The sequence below is a fragment of the Neophocaena asiaeorientalis genome, unplaced genomic scaffold (genome assembly GCF_003031525.2).
Source record: "Neophocaena asiaeorientalis asiaeorientalis breed wild unplaced genomic scaffold, Neophocaena_asiaeorientalis_V1.1 scaffold192, whole genome shotgun sequence".
Taxonomy (NCBI): Eukaryota; Metazoa; Chordata; class Mammalia; order Artiodactyla; family Phocoenidae; genus Neophocaena; species Neophocaena asiaeorientalis.
In genome coordinates, this window is record NW_020185326.1 from 4,420,292 (window position 1) to 4,436,642 (window position 16,351).

Consider the following 16,351-nt stretch of genomic DNA (forward strand, 5'->3'; position numbering starts at 1 on the left):
GGGCTACGCTTCATTGCAGTGCGCAGGTTTCTTGTTGCAGTGGCTTCTCGTGTTGCAGAGCACGGGCTCTAGGCGCACGGGCTTAGTTGCTCTGAGGCATGTGGGATCTTCCCAGACCAGGGCTCGAACTCGTGTCCCCTGCATTGGCAGATTCTTAACCACTGCGCCACCAGGGAAGCCCCTAGACATTTTAGTAATGGCCATACTGATCGGTGTGAGGTGGTACCTCACTGTACTTTTGATTTGCATTTCTCTAATAATTAGTGACGTTGAGCATCTTTTCACGTGCCTATTGGCCATCTGTATGTCTTCTTTGGTAAATGTCTGTTTAGGTCTTCTGCCCATTTTTGGATAGGGTTTTTTTTGTTGTTGAGTTGTATGAGCTGTTTGTATATTTTGGAGATTAAGCCCTTGTCGGTCACATCATTTGCAAATACCTTCTCCCAGTCCATAGGTTGTCTTTTTGGTCCCCCCATCCCCACCCAGCAGCATGCAGGATCTTGGTTCTCTGACCAGGGATTGAACCCACGTCCCCTGCAGTGGAAGCACGGAGTCTTAACCACTGGACCACCACAGAAGTCCCTATCTTTTCGGGGTTTTTTTGTTTGTTGTGTTTTTAAAAATTAATTTTTGGCTGCGTTGGGTCTTCGTTGCTGCGCACAGGCTTTCTCTAGTTGCAGCGAGCAGGGGTACTCTTGTTGCAGCGCGCGGGTCTCTCACTGCAGTGGCTTCTCTTGTTGCACAGCACAGGCTCTAGGCGCGCGGGCTTCAGTAGTTGTGGCTCACCGGCTTTAGAGTGCAGGCTCAGTAGTTGTGGCACACGGGCTTAGTTGTTCCACGGCATGTGGGATCTTCCCTGACCAGGGCTCAAACCCATGTCCCCTGCATTGGCAGGTGGATCCTTAACCACTGCACCACCAGGGAAATCCCTCTTTTCGTTTTTTTAATGGTTTCCTTTGCTATGCAAAAGCTTTTAAGTTTAATTAGGTCCCATTTGTTTATTTTTATTTCTACTGCTTTGGGAGACTGACCTAAGAAAACACTGGTATGATTTGTCAGAGAATGTTTTGTCTATGTTCTCTTCTAGGAGGTTTATAGTGTCATGTCTAACGTTTAAATCTTAGGCCATTTTGAGGTTTTTTGTGTGTGCATGGTGTGAGGGTGTGTTCTAACTTTATTGATTTACATGCGGGCTGTCCAACTTTCACAGCACCACTTGCTGAAGAGACTTTTTCCCATTTTATATTCTTGCCTCCTTTGTCAAAAATTAATTTACTGGGGGAGGGTGGGAGGGAGGGAGGGAGGGAGACGCAAGAGGGAAGAGATGTGGGAGCATATGTATATGTATGACTGATTCACTTTGTTATAGAGCAGAGGCTAACACACCATTGTGAAGCAATTATACTCCTGTAAAGATGTAAAAAAATATATATATAAGATCACTATGTTGTACACCTGAGACTAATATAGTACTGTAAGTAAACTATATATAAAAAAAAGATTAATTGACTGTAGGTGTGTGGGTTTATTTCTGGGCTTGGTGAGGTCTTGAGATTGAAGGAAGAAGGGCTGATTCCAAGGCTGACTACAGACATGCTAAGTAAATGCAACACATGGTCCTGGATTGGGTCCTTAAAGGACATGATTGGGCCAATTAGCAAAATTTAAAAATAGGTAGTGTATTAGATAATATACTGTATCAATGTTAAATTTCCTGAATTTGGTAGGTATATGTGGTTATATAAGAGAATCTCCTGTTCTTAGGAAAAACATGCTAGATATTTAGGGGTGAAGAAGGGCCAGGATGTCTGCAACTTACTCTCAAACAGTTCATTTAAAAAATATACCTACAGGGCTTCCCTGGTGGCGCAGTGGTTGAGAGTCCGCCTGCCGATGCAGGGGATGATTCACTCCCTTGTTGTCTTTTTCTCCTCTTGCCACCATCTGGCTGATTCTCTCCTGGAGTTTCTCAGTTCAAATTCCTGAGAGAGAGAATGGTGCTTGGGTTGGATCCTCTCCACTACCCCTCTTTGGGCAGAGCACTTTGCCCTAGGAAACCTCATATGTCCCTGACAAGCCTCAGATTGGCTACCTAAGGTCAGGTGCCCACCCCTTGTCCAATCAACTCTGGCCCAGAGTGCATCATGTGGTACATAACACAGCTGCCACCACTGCTCCCTCCATGGAGGTGGTGGGCAAGAAGATCTCCTTCCTTATAGGGTTGGGGGTGCTTGGTCTAGCCAGTAGACACTATCTCCCAACTACCTAATTCCAGAGACACCTGAAGGCCTCCACACCTAACTTTGTGCTTCATTCTCACCCTTACTCTTTTAACAAATGTTATAGAAAGATGCCTGCTCTGGGCCAGGTCTTGTGCTAGGTACTAGGGGCACAGAGGTGACCCAGTCCCTACTCCTGAGCTCTGACTCAAGCTGGAAATGCATGAAGAACTCAGATAACTGAAGGTCAGAGCTGAATCACGACCAACAAACAGAAGGCAGTCAACAATGGTTGAGGCCTGCGTCCCATGGAACACAGAGATGGGGTCCAAAAGGCCTCCTGGATGGTAGCACTGGCTGTGGCTCATGGGAGGGAAAAGGGCTATGAAACAGGGACCTGGCTGCTGGGAGGGTGCCCAGTGCCATCCCTGGGTTTCTGTTTTCTCTTCGCACAGCCGGACCCGGCAGGACGGGACATCTCCATCCGCCCTCTCCTAGAGCACTGTGAGAACACCCACATGACCATCTGGCTTGGCATCGTCTATGCCTATAAGGGGCTTCTCATGGTAGGTGCAGAGCAGGAGGCAGAGTGGGGGAAATGCTTCTCTGCCAGAGCTCTCTCTCCTAAGCGCCTCCATCAACATAAAAATAAACAGAGCCCCCAGGACTAAGCACTGGCTCTTTGCCAGTTTCGGTGCCTGGCACGTGTCATTTCAATCCCACAACCATCACATGAGATAGGTACAAATAATGTCCCCATTTCACTGTGAGTGTGCCTCCCAGCTGCCACTGTCCTGCTCCCTGACAGCAGTCTGTTGGTACCCAGCGCACATTCACATCCTGTGGGAGATGAGTGGAATCATCTCCATTTGGAGATGGGGGAAATCAGGCTCAGACAAGTTAAATGATTTGCCAAAGGCCGCCTGGTAACCTCCAATTTCCAAACCCAATACTCTTTCCACTCCATTCATCTGTTATACAAAGATCACATACCAAGCCCACCTCACACGACTGTGGAATTTCAAAGTTAGGAAGGACTTGAAAGGGCAGTCCCACACGACCTTATTCTGGGTTGACCCTTGAATCTTCTCTTCACATCCTGTGCAAACCAAGCCTGCAACTGCACCCTCCTCAGATCCTTCCACAGTGAAGTGAAGCCGCGATCGGCCTCTGTGGCAGAGAGGAGGCACACAGAGCCCCTGTGAGAGCAGGCATCTGGAGCACCCATCCAGCCCTGACGCACATCGCCAAGGGACCCCAGGCAGGCCATTTGGCCTTGCCTAGCCTCTGCTTCTTCCCCTCCAGGATGTGGAAAGCCACACCCAGCTGTAGGATTGAAGGCACCGCACACGAAGGAACCAGCACAAAGCAAGCTTTCAACAGCGTGGTTTCCATCCTTCACTCAGTATCTGCTTCCTGGGCTTCTGGTTCCTATTTTAATTGGAATTGAAAATAATAATAAATCAGTCTGTGAGATAACACACTTAAAGGAGAGAAAAACAACTATGGTTGTAAAAACTACCAATTACAAAATAATTAGCTTACTCTTATAATGGATATAACAGTTTACAAAATGCTTTCACATCCATCCTCTCATTTCATCTGGACAGAAGCCCTGTGAGATAGTGTAGGCCCTTGGGATGATGTTACATGGTTCATGCAGGTGTTGGATGCCCCAGACTTCAGAGATAAGGCCAGAGGGAAAGGAAGCCTTTGCAGGACAGCCTCCTGGAGGGGCTGGACCACAGCCGAAGCCCCTGCAGCAGTCAGCAGCTGTGGTCAGCTCTCCCTCCTGCCCACACCACCATTCTACCCAGCATTCCATCTGCACTTTCTCTGCAGCCTGCCTTCCCCTCAGACAACACATGATAGCTAAACCCTCAACACCCTAGTTTACATCACATTTGACTTCTACCCTTTTCATTTCTGTTGGAAATGTATTGGTTAGCAGTAGAGCTGCAAGGAACAGAAAACCCACAATAATAGTAGTTTTTTAAAAAGATAATTGCCTTCTCAGGTAAGCAAAAGGGCTGGTGTGGAGGCTACTAGAATCTGAGCTCCTTGCATCTTGTCTTCCTCATCTTCATCATACAGCTTCCACATCATGGTCTAAGATGACTTTATGGTCTAAGATGGCTGCTCAAGCTCCAGCCATCACATTCCACTCCATCTGCTAGGAAGGTGGAAGAGGAACAGCCTTTTCCTCTAAAGACACTTCCCAGAACTTGTACACACCACTTCCACCTACATGGCATTGTCTAGAACCCAGTCATATGCCACACCTAGCTTCAAGGACGGCTAGGAAATGTAGTCTCTCTACTCTGGGTGGCTATGTGCATTGGGGGGCCCCAGACACAGGGGCTCTGCCTGGTTTAACAGAAAAAAGACTAGCCTTAACTTCTAGAGACACAGTCCACTGTTGCCACCATATTGCTCTGTGGCCTTGGGCGAGCCCCTTCCTCTCTTCTGGGCCTTCAGGTTCTCTGTAGAGGGAGGGCATGTGGTTGAGATTGTGTCTGAAGTTCCTTCCCACTGTGGCCTCCTGTGGGTCTGTGTGTGAACCAGTGGTGGAGATGAAGGAGGACCAGACAGTGTAACACCCCAGTCTGCATTTCCTTGGCAGGACTCAACCCAGGGCCACAAGTGGAGACATTGTGGAGACAGATTATCCAGAAGACCTGGCCAGCAGCAAACCCCCAGCCTCCCTCCCCCCAAGCCCCCACTTCAGAGTAGTGGGGAGGAACAGAATAACCCTCAGTTCAGTAGCTTCTCAGAGCAGGAGTGTATGCCGCCACCAGGTAATGACCGTCTCCCTTTTCTGTCCACCGTTCCAGTTGTTCGGTTGTTTCTTAGCTTGGGAGACCCGAAACGTCAGCATCCCCGCACTCAATGACAGCAAGTACATTGGGATGAGCGTCTACAACGTGGGGATCATGTGCATCATCGGGGCTGCCGTCTCCTTCCTGACCCGGGACCAGCCTAACGTGCAGTTCTGCATTGTGGCCCTGGTCATCATCTTCTGCAGCACCATCACCCTCTGCCTGGTGTTTGTGCCAAAGGTACGGGGCAGGTGCCAGCAATCGCCCCGCCTTCACCACCCTGGCGTCTGGCCTCTGACTCCATCACAAGGGCATTGCTGTGTTTCTCTCACTTTCTACAAGTTTTATACACTTTTTTTTTTAAATGATGAACACAATTCACATCACAGAAAGTGTGGAAAATGCAGAAAAGCAAAAAGCCAGATTTTTCAGAAATCTCACAGTCTTGCCACCCGAAAGTAATCACTGTTAATGTTTTGGTTTGTTTTTTTACTGTTAATATTTTTGATGTGTTTCCTTCCAGCTTCTTTTTTAATGGTTTAGGGCACTGATGCTTTTTCAGCTATAGCTGTAATTATAGCACACTTTGCAATTTGCCTTTTTAACTTAACTTTTGCCCTTTGTATCTTCCCACATTCATAACCATTGTTGAGGGGACGTTCCATAATTTACTCAACCACTTGATCCTTTACTGGTGAGCATTACAGTTGTTTGCAGATTTTTTATATTATAAATGAACTTTTTTTTCTACATAATACATTTTCCTTGTTTCCGATTATTCCCTTAAGGTAGAGTCATAGAATCAGTATTAGTGGGTCAAAAGGAATAACCATTTTTAACAACCACTTATGTTTTTCACTCGTCTGAAGGGCTGACCTGAGAGGTATTTTCCAAACATTATCCTACCCAGCAGTGGGCAGGTGAATCAGAGGCCTTGACCCCTGCAGTAGGCTGATCTGTGTAGAGGAAAACCTGACCTTGGTGGGTCTCAAGAGTAAAAGCAGCAGCAGGAAACAGAGATAGTTGAGAAGTCACTGACCCAAGTTAGGGAGTGTATGCCTTAGAGAAAGGGGAGAGGAGAGATCACTGGGGGTCCCATGGCTCCTCCAGCCTCCTGGGCACCCAGTCAGTCCCTAAGCAGCGTCAGCTCTGCTCTAGAACACCTCTGGCATACACTCCCTCCTTTAGTAGTCAACACTTTCCCAGGCTCCAGGCTCACACCACAGCTTCTCTGCCTGCATTCTGACTTCCTCTCCACCCTGTAAAAGATGCCAGATGATTCTAAGCCCAGCTCTGACGGGGTCACTCTGCTTTGTCACCACCCCTGATAGCTCCTCATTGCCTTCCTGGCTCCAGGATCAAGTCCCCGACACTGGGCTGGCTTTCAGGACCGTTGGATCTCCTTGTCTCCCCCAGAGAATTCTGTCCACCATCCAACTGCCCTTCTCTATAAGTGCCCTGAGCCCTGGGCCTCCCTGCATTTGCATATGCCATTTCTTCCCCCTGGACTTCCTTTACCATCACCATCCTCACCCCCCAGCACCATGGTTAGCACTCTGCCCTGAATGCCTCTGGCCTGATAAAGATCCTTCCTCCATCCCTGCCCCTCACCTCTGAACCATAGGTCCTGGTGGACAGAGGCCGTGGCCATGGTTCTAACAAGCACAAGCCTTCACTTTCCTCCCATTGTCTTCACAGCTGTCACCTACAGCTGTTTATTTTCTACGTGGAGCTGGGCTAAGGTAGAGTGAGGCTCAGCTGGAGCCAGGCCTGAGGGGCCCTGGGTGGCCTCTGCAGGATAGCTGGGATGCGGGTGCAATCAGGATCAGGAGACCAGACATCTAGTGGCAAGGAAGAAAACCGAGACTCTGCAAGGGGAAGGGGGCTGCCCAAGGGCACACACAAACGAGGGACAGAAACAAGTCTGAGCCCAGGGCTCCAGACTCCCAGCCTGTGTCGTTCCTGGGGCCCCATGTTGCCTCCAGCGCAGGACCCGCTGGAAGCAGCTGGATGGGCATGGGAGGAAGGGCCCCAGGGTCCTCTTTTCAGCCCCACCTTTGTCCTTTCAGCTCATCACTCTGAGAACAAACCCAGACGCAGCAACTCAGAACAGACGATTCCAGTTCACTCAGAATCAGAAGAAAGAAGATTCTAAAACCTCCACCTCAGTCACCAGCGTGAACCAAGCAAGCACGTCCCGCCTAGAGGGCCTGCAGTCAGAAAACCATCGCCTGCGAATGAAGATCACAGAGGTACCTCCCACAGCACTGGTCGCCAGGGCCCCTTCCTCCCATATGAGTCCCTCTGCCCTGTGCAGGGACTTTCCGGGCTGCCGCTCCCCACCACATCCCCTCTAGAGCATCCCCACATCATGGCTGTGCAGTCCCATCTACTGTCGTTATGGCTGCCAAGAACCGAGAGGAACATGAACTAGACAGATACGGTTTGTCAGAATCTGACAGGAGTTTATTACCCACCTAGCCCAGGCTCTGGGGTCCAGCAATGCCCGATTCAAGATATCCTCAGAAAGAAAGGAGTTCTTTTATTTGTGATTATACTAGTGAGTTGGGAAAACTCAGTTTTCCACCTGGGGCCAGGTCAGGGGCTGGGCCAGGGGCTCTGACTCAGCAGGAGCCTTTGTTTTCTAGCTGGACAAAGACTTGGAAGAGGTCACCATGCAGCTGCAGGACACGCCAGAAAAGACCACCTACATTAAACAGAACCACTACCAAGAACTCAATGACATCCTCAACCTGGGAAACTTCAATGAGAGCACAGGTAAGAGGAGGTGGGACCCTGGGTATGAGACACTAGCCATCCATTTTACAGATGAAGAAACTGAGGCTCAGAGAGGGGGGTGGGGCAGGTCTGAAGTCACACAAGCCAAGCTGGAGTATCTGGAACCCACATCTACTGAGTGCAGTTCAGTGTTTGCTTGGAGCCCCACCTGGGGATCCACCTATGCATGGGGCTTCTTTTTCTCAGTCCCTTGGGCTCCAGTTCCATATGTACCCCACATGGCCAGCACTCCCAGCGTTCTGACTGGGGGCACATTGTTCTTAGTGAATAATGTACTCATAATTCTTCCGACATTTCACAGTTTCAAACACACCTCATCAATGTACAGGAAAGGAATGGTCAGTAAGATGACATGACATTCGATCCCACCAATGGGAAATAACACACTCCATTTTTTGCCTACATTTAAGCAAAATTTTGAAAAGATTACCAGTGTTGATAAGAGCGTATGGAAATGGACACTCTCCTGCAATGTTTTGGAAGTCCGTCTGGCACTCTCCAAATGTCTGATGTTAAGCCCCTTGACTAGCAGTTCCCCTAGCGGGAGGCTTCCCCTTGGAAATAATCCCACAGGGTCAAAGGTATAGACGCCTAGTGCTTATCATAACACTACTTGTAGGTGAGAAAAGCTGGAATTAACTTACATGTTCACCATTTGGAGTGGTTTCATGAATTATGATACAGCAAAACAAGGCATATAATACGGTTATTAAAAAGTAAGGTGCATCTCTTTGTACAGATATGGAAAGATCTCTAAATGAGAAAAGCAGTATGAAGACAAGCATTATGATACAATATGCACACACATGTATGTGTATATGTGTGTGTGTGTGTAAGTGCATTTTTAAAAGGTCTGGTAGAACAAACACCAGATTGTTAACAGTATCCACCTGTGGGAAAGGGACAATATGTGTGGAGAGTGGGTGAGAAGGGATTCTTTTATGTTTCATTTTATATACTTCTCTACTGTTTGCATCTTGTCATTAGCATATATTCATTAATTTTATAAAATTTGTTTAAATCAATGAAAAATCTTTAGTTTTATTGTTATTACAAAAGAATTATATAATTCTTATTATATTAGATGTTGATTGTTTAAAAATGTCTAGATTCAGATAAGTAACAAGGAAACTGAAAGAATAAAAATTATTCCTGATTATTTTAGTATCTAGTAAAGGTGAGCATTTCAAATTAGTGGAGAAAAATGAATTATTCAATAAATTTCATTGGGATAAATGGGTAGCCATCTGGAAAAGAATAAAGTTAGATCCTTACCTCACAACTTACACAAAAATAAATTCCAGATGGATAAAAGATTTAAATATAAAAAATGAAAACCATGAATGTACTAGAAGAAACCATAGGAGAATTTCTTTTGTAATCTCAGCAGGAGGGAAACCTTTTCAGTTTGATGCAAAACAGAAACCATAAAAAGTTGATGAATTTAAATACAAAAGAAATTTTGTTAACAATGTGAAAGCCATCATAAGTACAGTCAAAAAATCAAACTAAGCCAAAAAATATTATCTCAGGTAATAAGCTTATTCTCTTATATAAAAAGAAATTATATGTAATTATATACAAAGTATATATAACTATATACAAACTAATAAGAAAAAGACCAACAAACCAAAAGAAAAAATAGGCAAAAGAGTTCTCATTAAAGGAAATACAAGTGGTTCTTATGTTTATGAAAAGATGCTCAGTCTCCCTCCTAATTAAAGGAATGCAAATTAATTTGCAGTGAAATACCATTTTTACCTATAAGACTAACAAAGATCAGAGATCAAAAAGTTTCTGAGAGTGGGAGGCAACAGGTGGCGAAACACTGCTGCCCGAAATAGAAATTGTTCTGACCCAGCAACTCCAATTTGGGAATTTATCCTAAGGATATACAGTCAACTCTCATTACTCACAGTAATCGTGTTCTACAAAGTCCCTGTGAACTGTGAATTCCTAGCGGAGACACAGGGTTAGGTTCCTGCAAGCCTCTCCCAGGTGGACATTTTCATCAACTGATCAATACATAATTTTGTTTTATGTGTGTTTCTACTGGAAGACACCTTGTTTAATAAACATTGTTGATTCATTAACACTGAACTCATAGCCAACAGCACTGTAACTCATATCTGAACAACACATCTACCACACATTTTCTCCATCTGGCACATCACGGCTTAGGAGAACAATGGATAGCACTTCAGCACTAGGCTTGGGAGCCATTTTAAACAGCGAAAGCACCAACACAACGCACAAAAATGTGAAAAACGTGGTACTTCATAGACCACAATGAGGATACTTATTTATAATATGAGAGATGAAACAAGAAGGCAGAGCCTTGTTCAACCTCAGCTGGGAGAGCGACTCAGATTTTTGATGCTCTGTGTGTGTTATCGAATGACAGTGAAAGCACCACGAGTATTGACTCTGGGGTTACAAATAAATTTTAGCAAGTAGGCGAGTTCACAAACACAGAATCTATGAATGAAGAGATTTGACTGTATTCACATGGATGCAAAATGACACACATGTAAGGTTGCCCTAACCCTAACCCTGCAGCAGAAAAAGGAAACACCCATACTCTTTTTTAATATAAATTTATTTATTTTGGCTGTGTTGGGTCTTAGTTGCTGCGCACGGGCTTTCTCTAGTTGCGGCGAGCGGGGGTACTCTTCATTGTGGTGCACGGGCTTCTCATTGCAGTGGCTTCTCTTGTTGCGGAACATGGGCTGTAGGCACGTGGGCTTCAGTAGTAATGGCTCGAGGGCTCTAGAGCGCAGGCTCGGTAGTTGTGGCGCACAGGCTTAGCTGCTCTGCGGCATGTGGGATTCCTGGACCAGGGCTCGAACCCATGTCCCCTGCACCATGTCTTAACCACTGTGCCACCAGGGAAGCCCAACACCCATACTCTTTTCCAAACCAAATGAATCCACATCTCTTAGGTGGGGGCCATGTTTTTATATTTCATATTTCTTTAGTTCTCTCCAGGTGGTTCTGAAGCACAAAGATGGTTGAGAGCATCATGTTTTGTGGCTACACAGTATTTCTGTGAATGGGAGGCCCCATACGTACATATTAGTCTGTAACTAATCCATTATTACCCGACAAATTCGGGTTAGTTTCAACTTTCTGATATTGTAAACAATGTGGATTTGAACATCTTTTGTATAGTTTCACAAACATCCTTAATTATTTCTTTGGGATAGTTCCTGAAAGTGGAAATTCTGGGTAAAAGACATACTTTTTATAGTGTTTGATGCTTATTGACAGTACCTGCCAGAAAGATTATGCCAGTTTATACTCCCACCAGCAGTTTACTATTATTATTCTTTTCAGACTTAGCAATCTTATGGAAAATATACCTTGGAGTTCTTTTTTTTCTTTGTCATTATATTCCTAATGCACCCGTGAAAAGGACCTTCATATTAGAACCTCTCATTTCTAAGTTATGTTGCCTACATTGGTCGACTCGATTCCCTTTTTTTCTTGGAGAAAGGGAGGTCCCACGGCACACTATCCACATCCCCAGCACGCCACTTCCATCCCTGGACAGGAGCTTCTCGGCTCCCTGCCTTGGTCTCAGGAGAGCGGCTCAGGGACCATGGCTTAGAGAACACAAAGGGAAGATGGGCTCTTTTGCATTCTCTCTCCTTGGGCAGTATCCTAAAAATGACTGCACTGTTGATTTTTAAAAATTAAGTTTACAGAATTATTGCAGTATTGTTGTTTTGCATTCAGATGGGGGAAAGGCCATTTTAAAAAACCACCTCGATCAAAATCCCCAGCTACAGTGGAACACGACAGAGCCCTCTCGAACATGCAAAGATCCTATAGAAGATATAAACTCCCCAGAACAGTAAGTACCTTCTCCTTCAGAATTACTGACCAAGACTACATTCCTCCTACACAAGAGTTCACATTTGGCACCATGTTTTCACATGCATTACTTTATTTGAACTCTACAGTAATCTCATGATGCAGGTCAAATTACACTGCTTATATTACATGTAAGAAGACTAATATTCAAAGAGGGGAGGTGACTTGCCAAAGCTTACCAGTTGCTAAATGCAGGAGATGATAGGATTTGAACTTGGGTCTCTCCAACATCAAATCCCATGTTCTCTGCCTTTGTTACATATAAAATGAATACATTTACTTAACACCAATTTACTGAGACCTACTATGTATCAAGCACAGCACTGAAGAAAACAGACAAAAATCCTTCCCTTCATGGAGTTTACATTCTATCTGGGAAGACAATAACTTAACAAAAAAGCAAAACCTAGTATATTATGTTAAATGATAGGTGCTTTGGAGAAAAACTAAGCAGGAAAGGAGTTAGGGAGTATAATTTTACACAGGGAGGTCAGAGCAAACTTGGTGAGGTGACATCTAAGCAAAGACCTGGACATCTCCAGTAGCTTTGTCCCCACTGGCAATTTTTAGTTCTTCCCAGTTTATAGTAGATTAGAAGCAGCAATTAGAAATGTCAACTCTGAAACCTGTTCCCTGGGAAGTGACAACAAGGGGAGAGAAACCAGCAAAGGGAGCCCAATCACCAACTGCAGTGTCATTTGGGGCCATTTAGTCTGAGAGCTAGTAGCCTCTCAACCCAATTAGCTCCAGGGCCTCGCAGCTGACAGTCCAATATAATCACTGATGGTTACATGGCATTCATCAGTGGTCTACCTATTAGCTGCCTGCACTACAGTGCAAGCACCTTGAGGGTAAGGTTTAAGTCCTTCCTATGTCCCTTGGACTGAACACAGCTTCCAGCACTGAGTAGGTTTTTGGCAATGAATTAATGAAAAGGCAAACAGGATCCCAGCAGACAGCAGAATGTGTGGCTCTGACAACCACACACAGATGCCCACCCTGCCTGGGATGCTCAGACAGAATACCCTTTCCCAGGTCAAGTTCATTCTTCAGCTCCCCATTTTCCTGGACTCTGCCAACACCAATGACATTACACAAGCTCAACTTTAATTTCCAAATGAAGTCTCCAACACACTAATCTCTCATGAGCACCTGGGAAGGGTCTCTTGGGAGAAGCCCTTCTGGCCAGCAGGTCCTTAGGGAGTGGGGGCAGCACTGCATCTGTCCCCATCCATCTCAGAACCCCACCAATGCATACACCCCAGGGCGCACCCTGGTGGGCTGAGGCAGCCTCTGTGAGTTGATCTGCCACCCCACAAAGCACTGTGGTTCAACAGAAGAAGCAAGAGTCACACCTTCCCCAGTTCTGGCTGTTTCTGTGAGCAAGTTACACAAATTCTGTACCCTTTTCTCATCTTTATAATGGGAACAGCAGTGCTTCTTTTGCCTATTGGGTTTTGTGAAGGTCTGGGGTTTTTCCCACCTGAGTGGCCAGGCCTGGGGAACACAAGGAGGCCTGAGAGTTCAGGGAATGCAACTTCCCAGATGCAGTGGGAAACTGCAGAAAACACAGCCGAGCAGGGGAGCAGTGGCCTGGGCACATCCACCAAAGCAGCCTTCACAACAAATAAGGTGATTTACTCTCCTGCCTGCTGGTCATGAGGACTGATGAGAAGGCAAGCGGAAGGGTGTGGCGGTGAGCAGGTAGTCAGAAGGCTGCTCCCTCTTCACTCCACTCCTCCATCAGTCTTGTTTACCCAGCCCCTGACTCAGCCCGGCCTCAGATTTTTTTCTGGCTGCCTTTCTGGGAATTTACCAGAAATTCCTTGTTCTGGGGGCACAGAGAAGGAAGGAGCTCACTCTCTGAGGGGGTTAGCACAAAAACGATGACATTTAAACTGGATCTTAGAGGCAAAGCAGTCATCAGATGGGAAAGCAGAGGAAGAGCTATCTAGGCCGGGGAAACAGCATGTGCAGAGGCATGGAAGATGCCTCCCCATAAGCAGGGTTTTAGGGGAAACTAGCCACCAGAGGGTAAGGTTTTCGGGGAGAGGGGGGTAGAAGGTTCACCTGGAGAATTTGACAAGAGGCAGATCTTGGGGAGCCCTGAATGCCCCATCCCAGTGTTGGAGAGAAAACGCTAGTCACCAAAGAAGCCGAAAGACCAGGAAGGAACCTTTTTGGAATTGGCCCAGCAAGAGGGACTGAGGTCCTGGACAAGAGACAGTGGCAGAGAAGCCAATAAGGAAGGACAGAGCAGCTGAGAAGCCTTTCCGGGATGGAACCCAAAGCCAAGGCCATTCGGGGACTGGCAAGAGTAGCGAATGAGAGCTGTCTGGGTTTGCAGCAAAGCCCTGTTCGAAGGGCAAGACCTAATTCTTAAAAATCACTAGAAGCTCGAGAAGCCTGCCTCCTCCTTGCTGCTGTTGCTCTGGTTATTCCCGGGGCAGCAGCTGGCACAGGCAGGCCTGCATTAAACACCTGCCAGATGGATGAGTGGTTAGATGACAGGATGGACAGATCTTGGATTCAGAGAGAAGTTAGCTTCTTAGCACCACCATCAGCTTCTTAGCCAAAGCGACTCCAAAGGCCTTCCTGGTGAGCAGCCCACTAGCCTTCACTAACACCCCCCTTCCTTCTCTCCCTGCCACAGCATCCAGCGCCGGCTGTCCCTCCAGCTCCCCATCCTCCACCACGCCTACCTCCCGTCCATTGGAGGCGTGGACGCCAGCTGCGTCAGCCCCTGTGTCAGCCCCACCGCCAGCCCCCGCCACAGACACGTGCCACCCTCCTTCCGAGTTATGGTCTCGGGCCTGTGAGGGCAGGAGGCCTGGGGCCGGGGCCTCCCCCGCGACGGAACCACACGGAGCAGAGGCATCTGCTACAGGAACCCTGTCAGCTCTGGCCGCGGAGAAGCTGAAGCCACGGCTGGCCTTGCGGGACTGCTCGATGGCACGGAGTGCACAAGATGGGGGGCACTTGGCACCTGACCTCGCGCCTTATTTGTGAAGTTTTCATTCTTTCACAAAGAAGAGGAATGAAAATGACTTCTTCCTTAATGTCTGCAAAGGAGGAGGAGCTAGGATATTTGAAACTTGGCAAAAAAAAAATCCTAGACAAGGAGAAAGTCACTAGAACTCCAGCTAGAAGTCACTGAGTGGCCCTGAGCAGCCTTGAAAAGAGGCGAGGGGCTTCTGGAGAAACCGCCTCTGCCTCTGCACACATGCCACTGGCTGTGGCCCCCCAAGCCAGCCCTTCTCCCCTCTGGGGAAGGAGGTGGGCAGGGCAGCCAGGCTCCCAGCTGCCAGTCCAGCCAACCCCAGCCTTCCTGGGACAGGCAGTCTACAGGGAGGGCAGCCGGGCACAGCTCTGCGGGCCGAGGGCTGGGGTACCGGAGCAGGCTGACTCGCATGCCTCCCGGTGGGACTTACTCTCTGATAAATGCCACACATTAATACAATAACACCCGTTCCGGGACCGTGGGGATTTAGGGCACGTCACTGCAGACACGCTCTGCAGCATTCACCCACAGTCGGCCATGCACCCACCACATCAGCCATGTCCTTGTGTTCGTACCAGGTGTTCCCCATAATAAGGGGGCACCCGAGCTAATCATAGAATGTCTGTTCCCAGCAAACACGATAAAGAAAGATTGTGCACTTTAACCTCTCTGATCAGGGCCCAAGGGCTGGCTGGGGTTTTGTTTTTTTTCCACTGACTTTGTTTCTGACCAAAGTGAATCGGGGGCATCTGCTAGAAGACATCCCTGTAGTAGGGGGGAGAGAGTTGCTAGCTGCGGGCTTCCCTTAACTTCCAGAAGGCAGCCTTCATTGGGACAAGCCGGCAAGCTCTGCCCTTGGGGGGTCCCAGGGGTGATCAATCAGCACACTGATTCTCATTCATTAGATCACTCTTCCCTTTTAAACGAACCCCAAAGAGCACTGGCCTGGGAGTCACAAAGACCTGGGTTCAAGCCCTTGCTCCACTGCTAACTCCCTCCATGACCTTGGGCAAGTCACTTGTGTCTCTCTGAGCCTCAGTTTCCCCTAACAAATTGGGGTTGAAATAACACCTGTCCTGCCCTACCTCACAGGGTCACTCTGAAGATCAAAACTTGATCTCATCCAGGAAAGCTTCATACCAAACAGTGAAGCGGCCCTGACCCATGAGGTATCAGGATGACCATGACCTTCAGCCCTCAGGACAGATGGGGCTGTGGCCCAGAGAAGCTCCCAGCACAGCCCTATACCAGTATCCACCTGGCTGGAGAGAGGTGGATCCCGACGATTTCTGTGACATTCCTGGGACAGGTTCATTTGCTAAAGAAAGGCCTGAATGACAATGTCCCGGACGTCTGCACAACTGAGCAGTCGCTCAACTCCCTAAAGAAACCTAATGGCAGCTTCAACAGGCAGGCAATAATCTCTTCCCAGACCACTGAAGTCAGGAATACAGTGTTGTCACCACCAGGGTTTGACAAAAGGGCCCATGGGAATCTTACCATCACCAACATTTCAAAACACCCTATTTCACGTAGCATAGAGTTCCCCTCCCCTCCCCCAGAGAGAGGTTACGGAGGTACTGTAGCTTTTAGGGGAAAAATAATGTTAACACATCACAGGTCAAGTTGAAGTCACT

At 47.4% G+C, this 16,351-nt stretch overlaps 1 protein-coding gene and 1 long non-coding RNA gene across 2 annotated transcripts in view; one reads left to right on the forward strand and one right to left on the reverse strand.

Moving 5' to 3' along the window:
• GABBR2 (gamma-aminobutyric acid type B receptor subunit 2) overlaps positions 1-14,613 on the forward strand; it is a 354,769-nt gene extending 340,156 nt beyond the window's left edge. Inside the window, exons 14-19 of the mRNA XM_024734390.1 lie at positions 2,675-2,785; positions 5,054-5,278; positions 7,108-7,290; positions 7,687-7,816; positions 11,576-11,693; positions 14,367-14,613. Coding sequence (XP_024590158.1) covers positions 2,675-2,785; positions 5,054-5,278; positions 7,108-7,290; positions 7,687-7,816; positions 11,576-11,693; positions 14,367-14,532 — 933 coding nt within the window. The 3' untranslated portion in view covers positions 14,533-14,613. The remainder of the gene's footprint in view (positions 1-2,674; positions 2,786-5,053; positions 5,279-7,107; positions 7,291-7,686; positions 7,817-11,575; positions 11,694-14,366) is intronic.
• LOC112392621 (uncharacterized) overlaps positions 2,913-16,351 on the reverse strand; it is a 44,032-nt gene continuing 30,593 nt past the window's right edge. The window contains exon 3 of the long non-coding RNA XR_003001728.1: positions 2,913-3,650. This is a non-coding gene — a long non-coding RNA (uncharacterized LOC112392621). The remainder of the gene's footprint in view (positions 3,651-16,351) is intronic.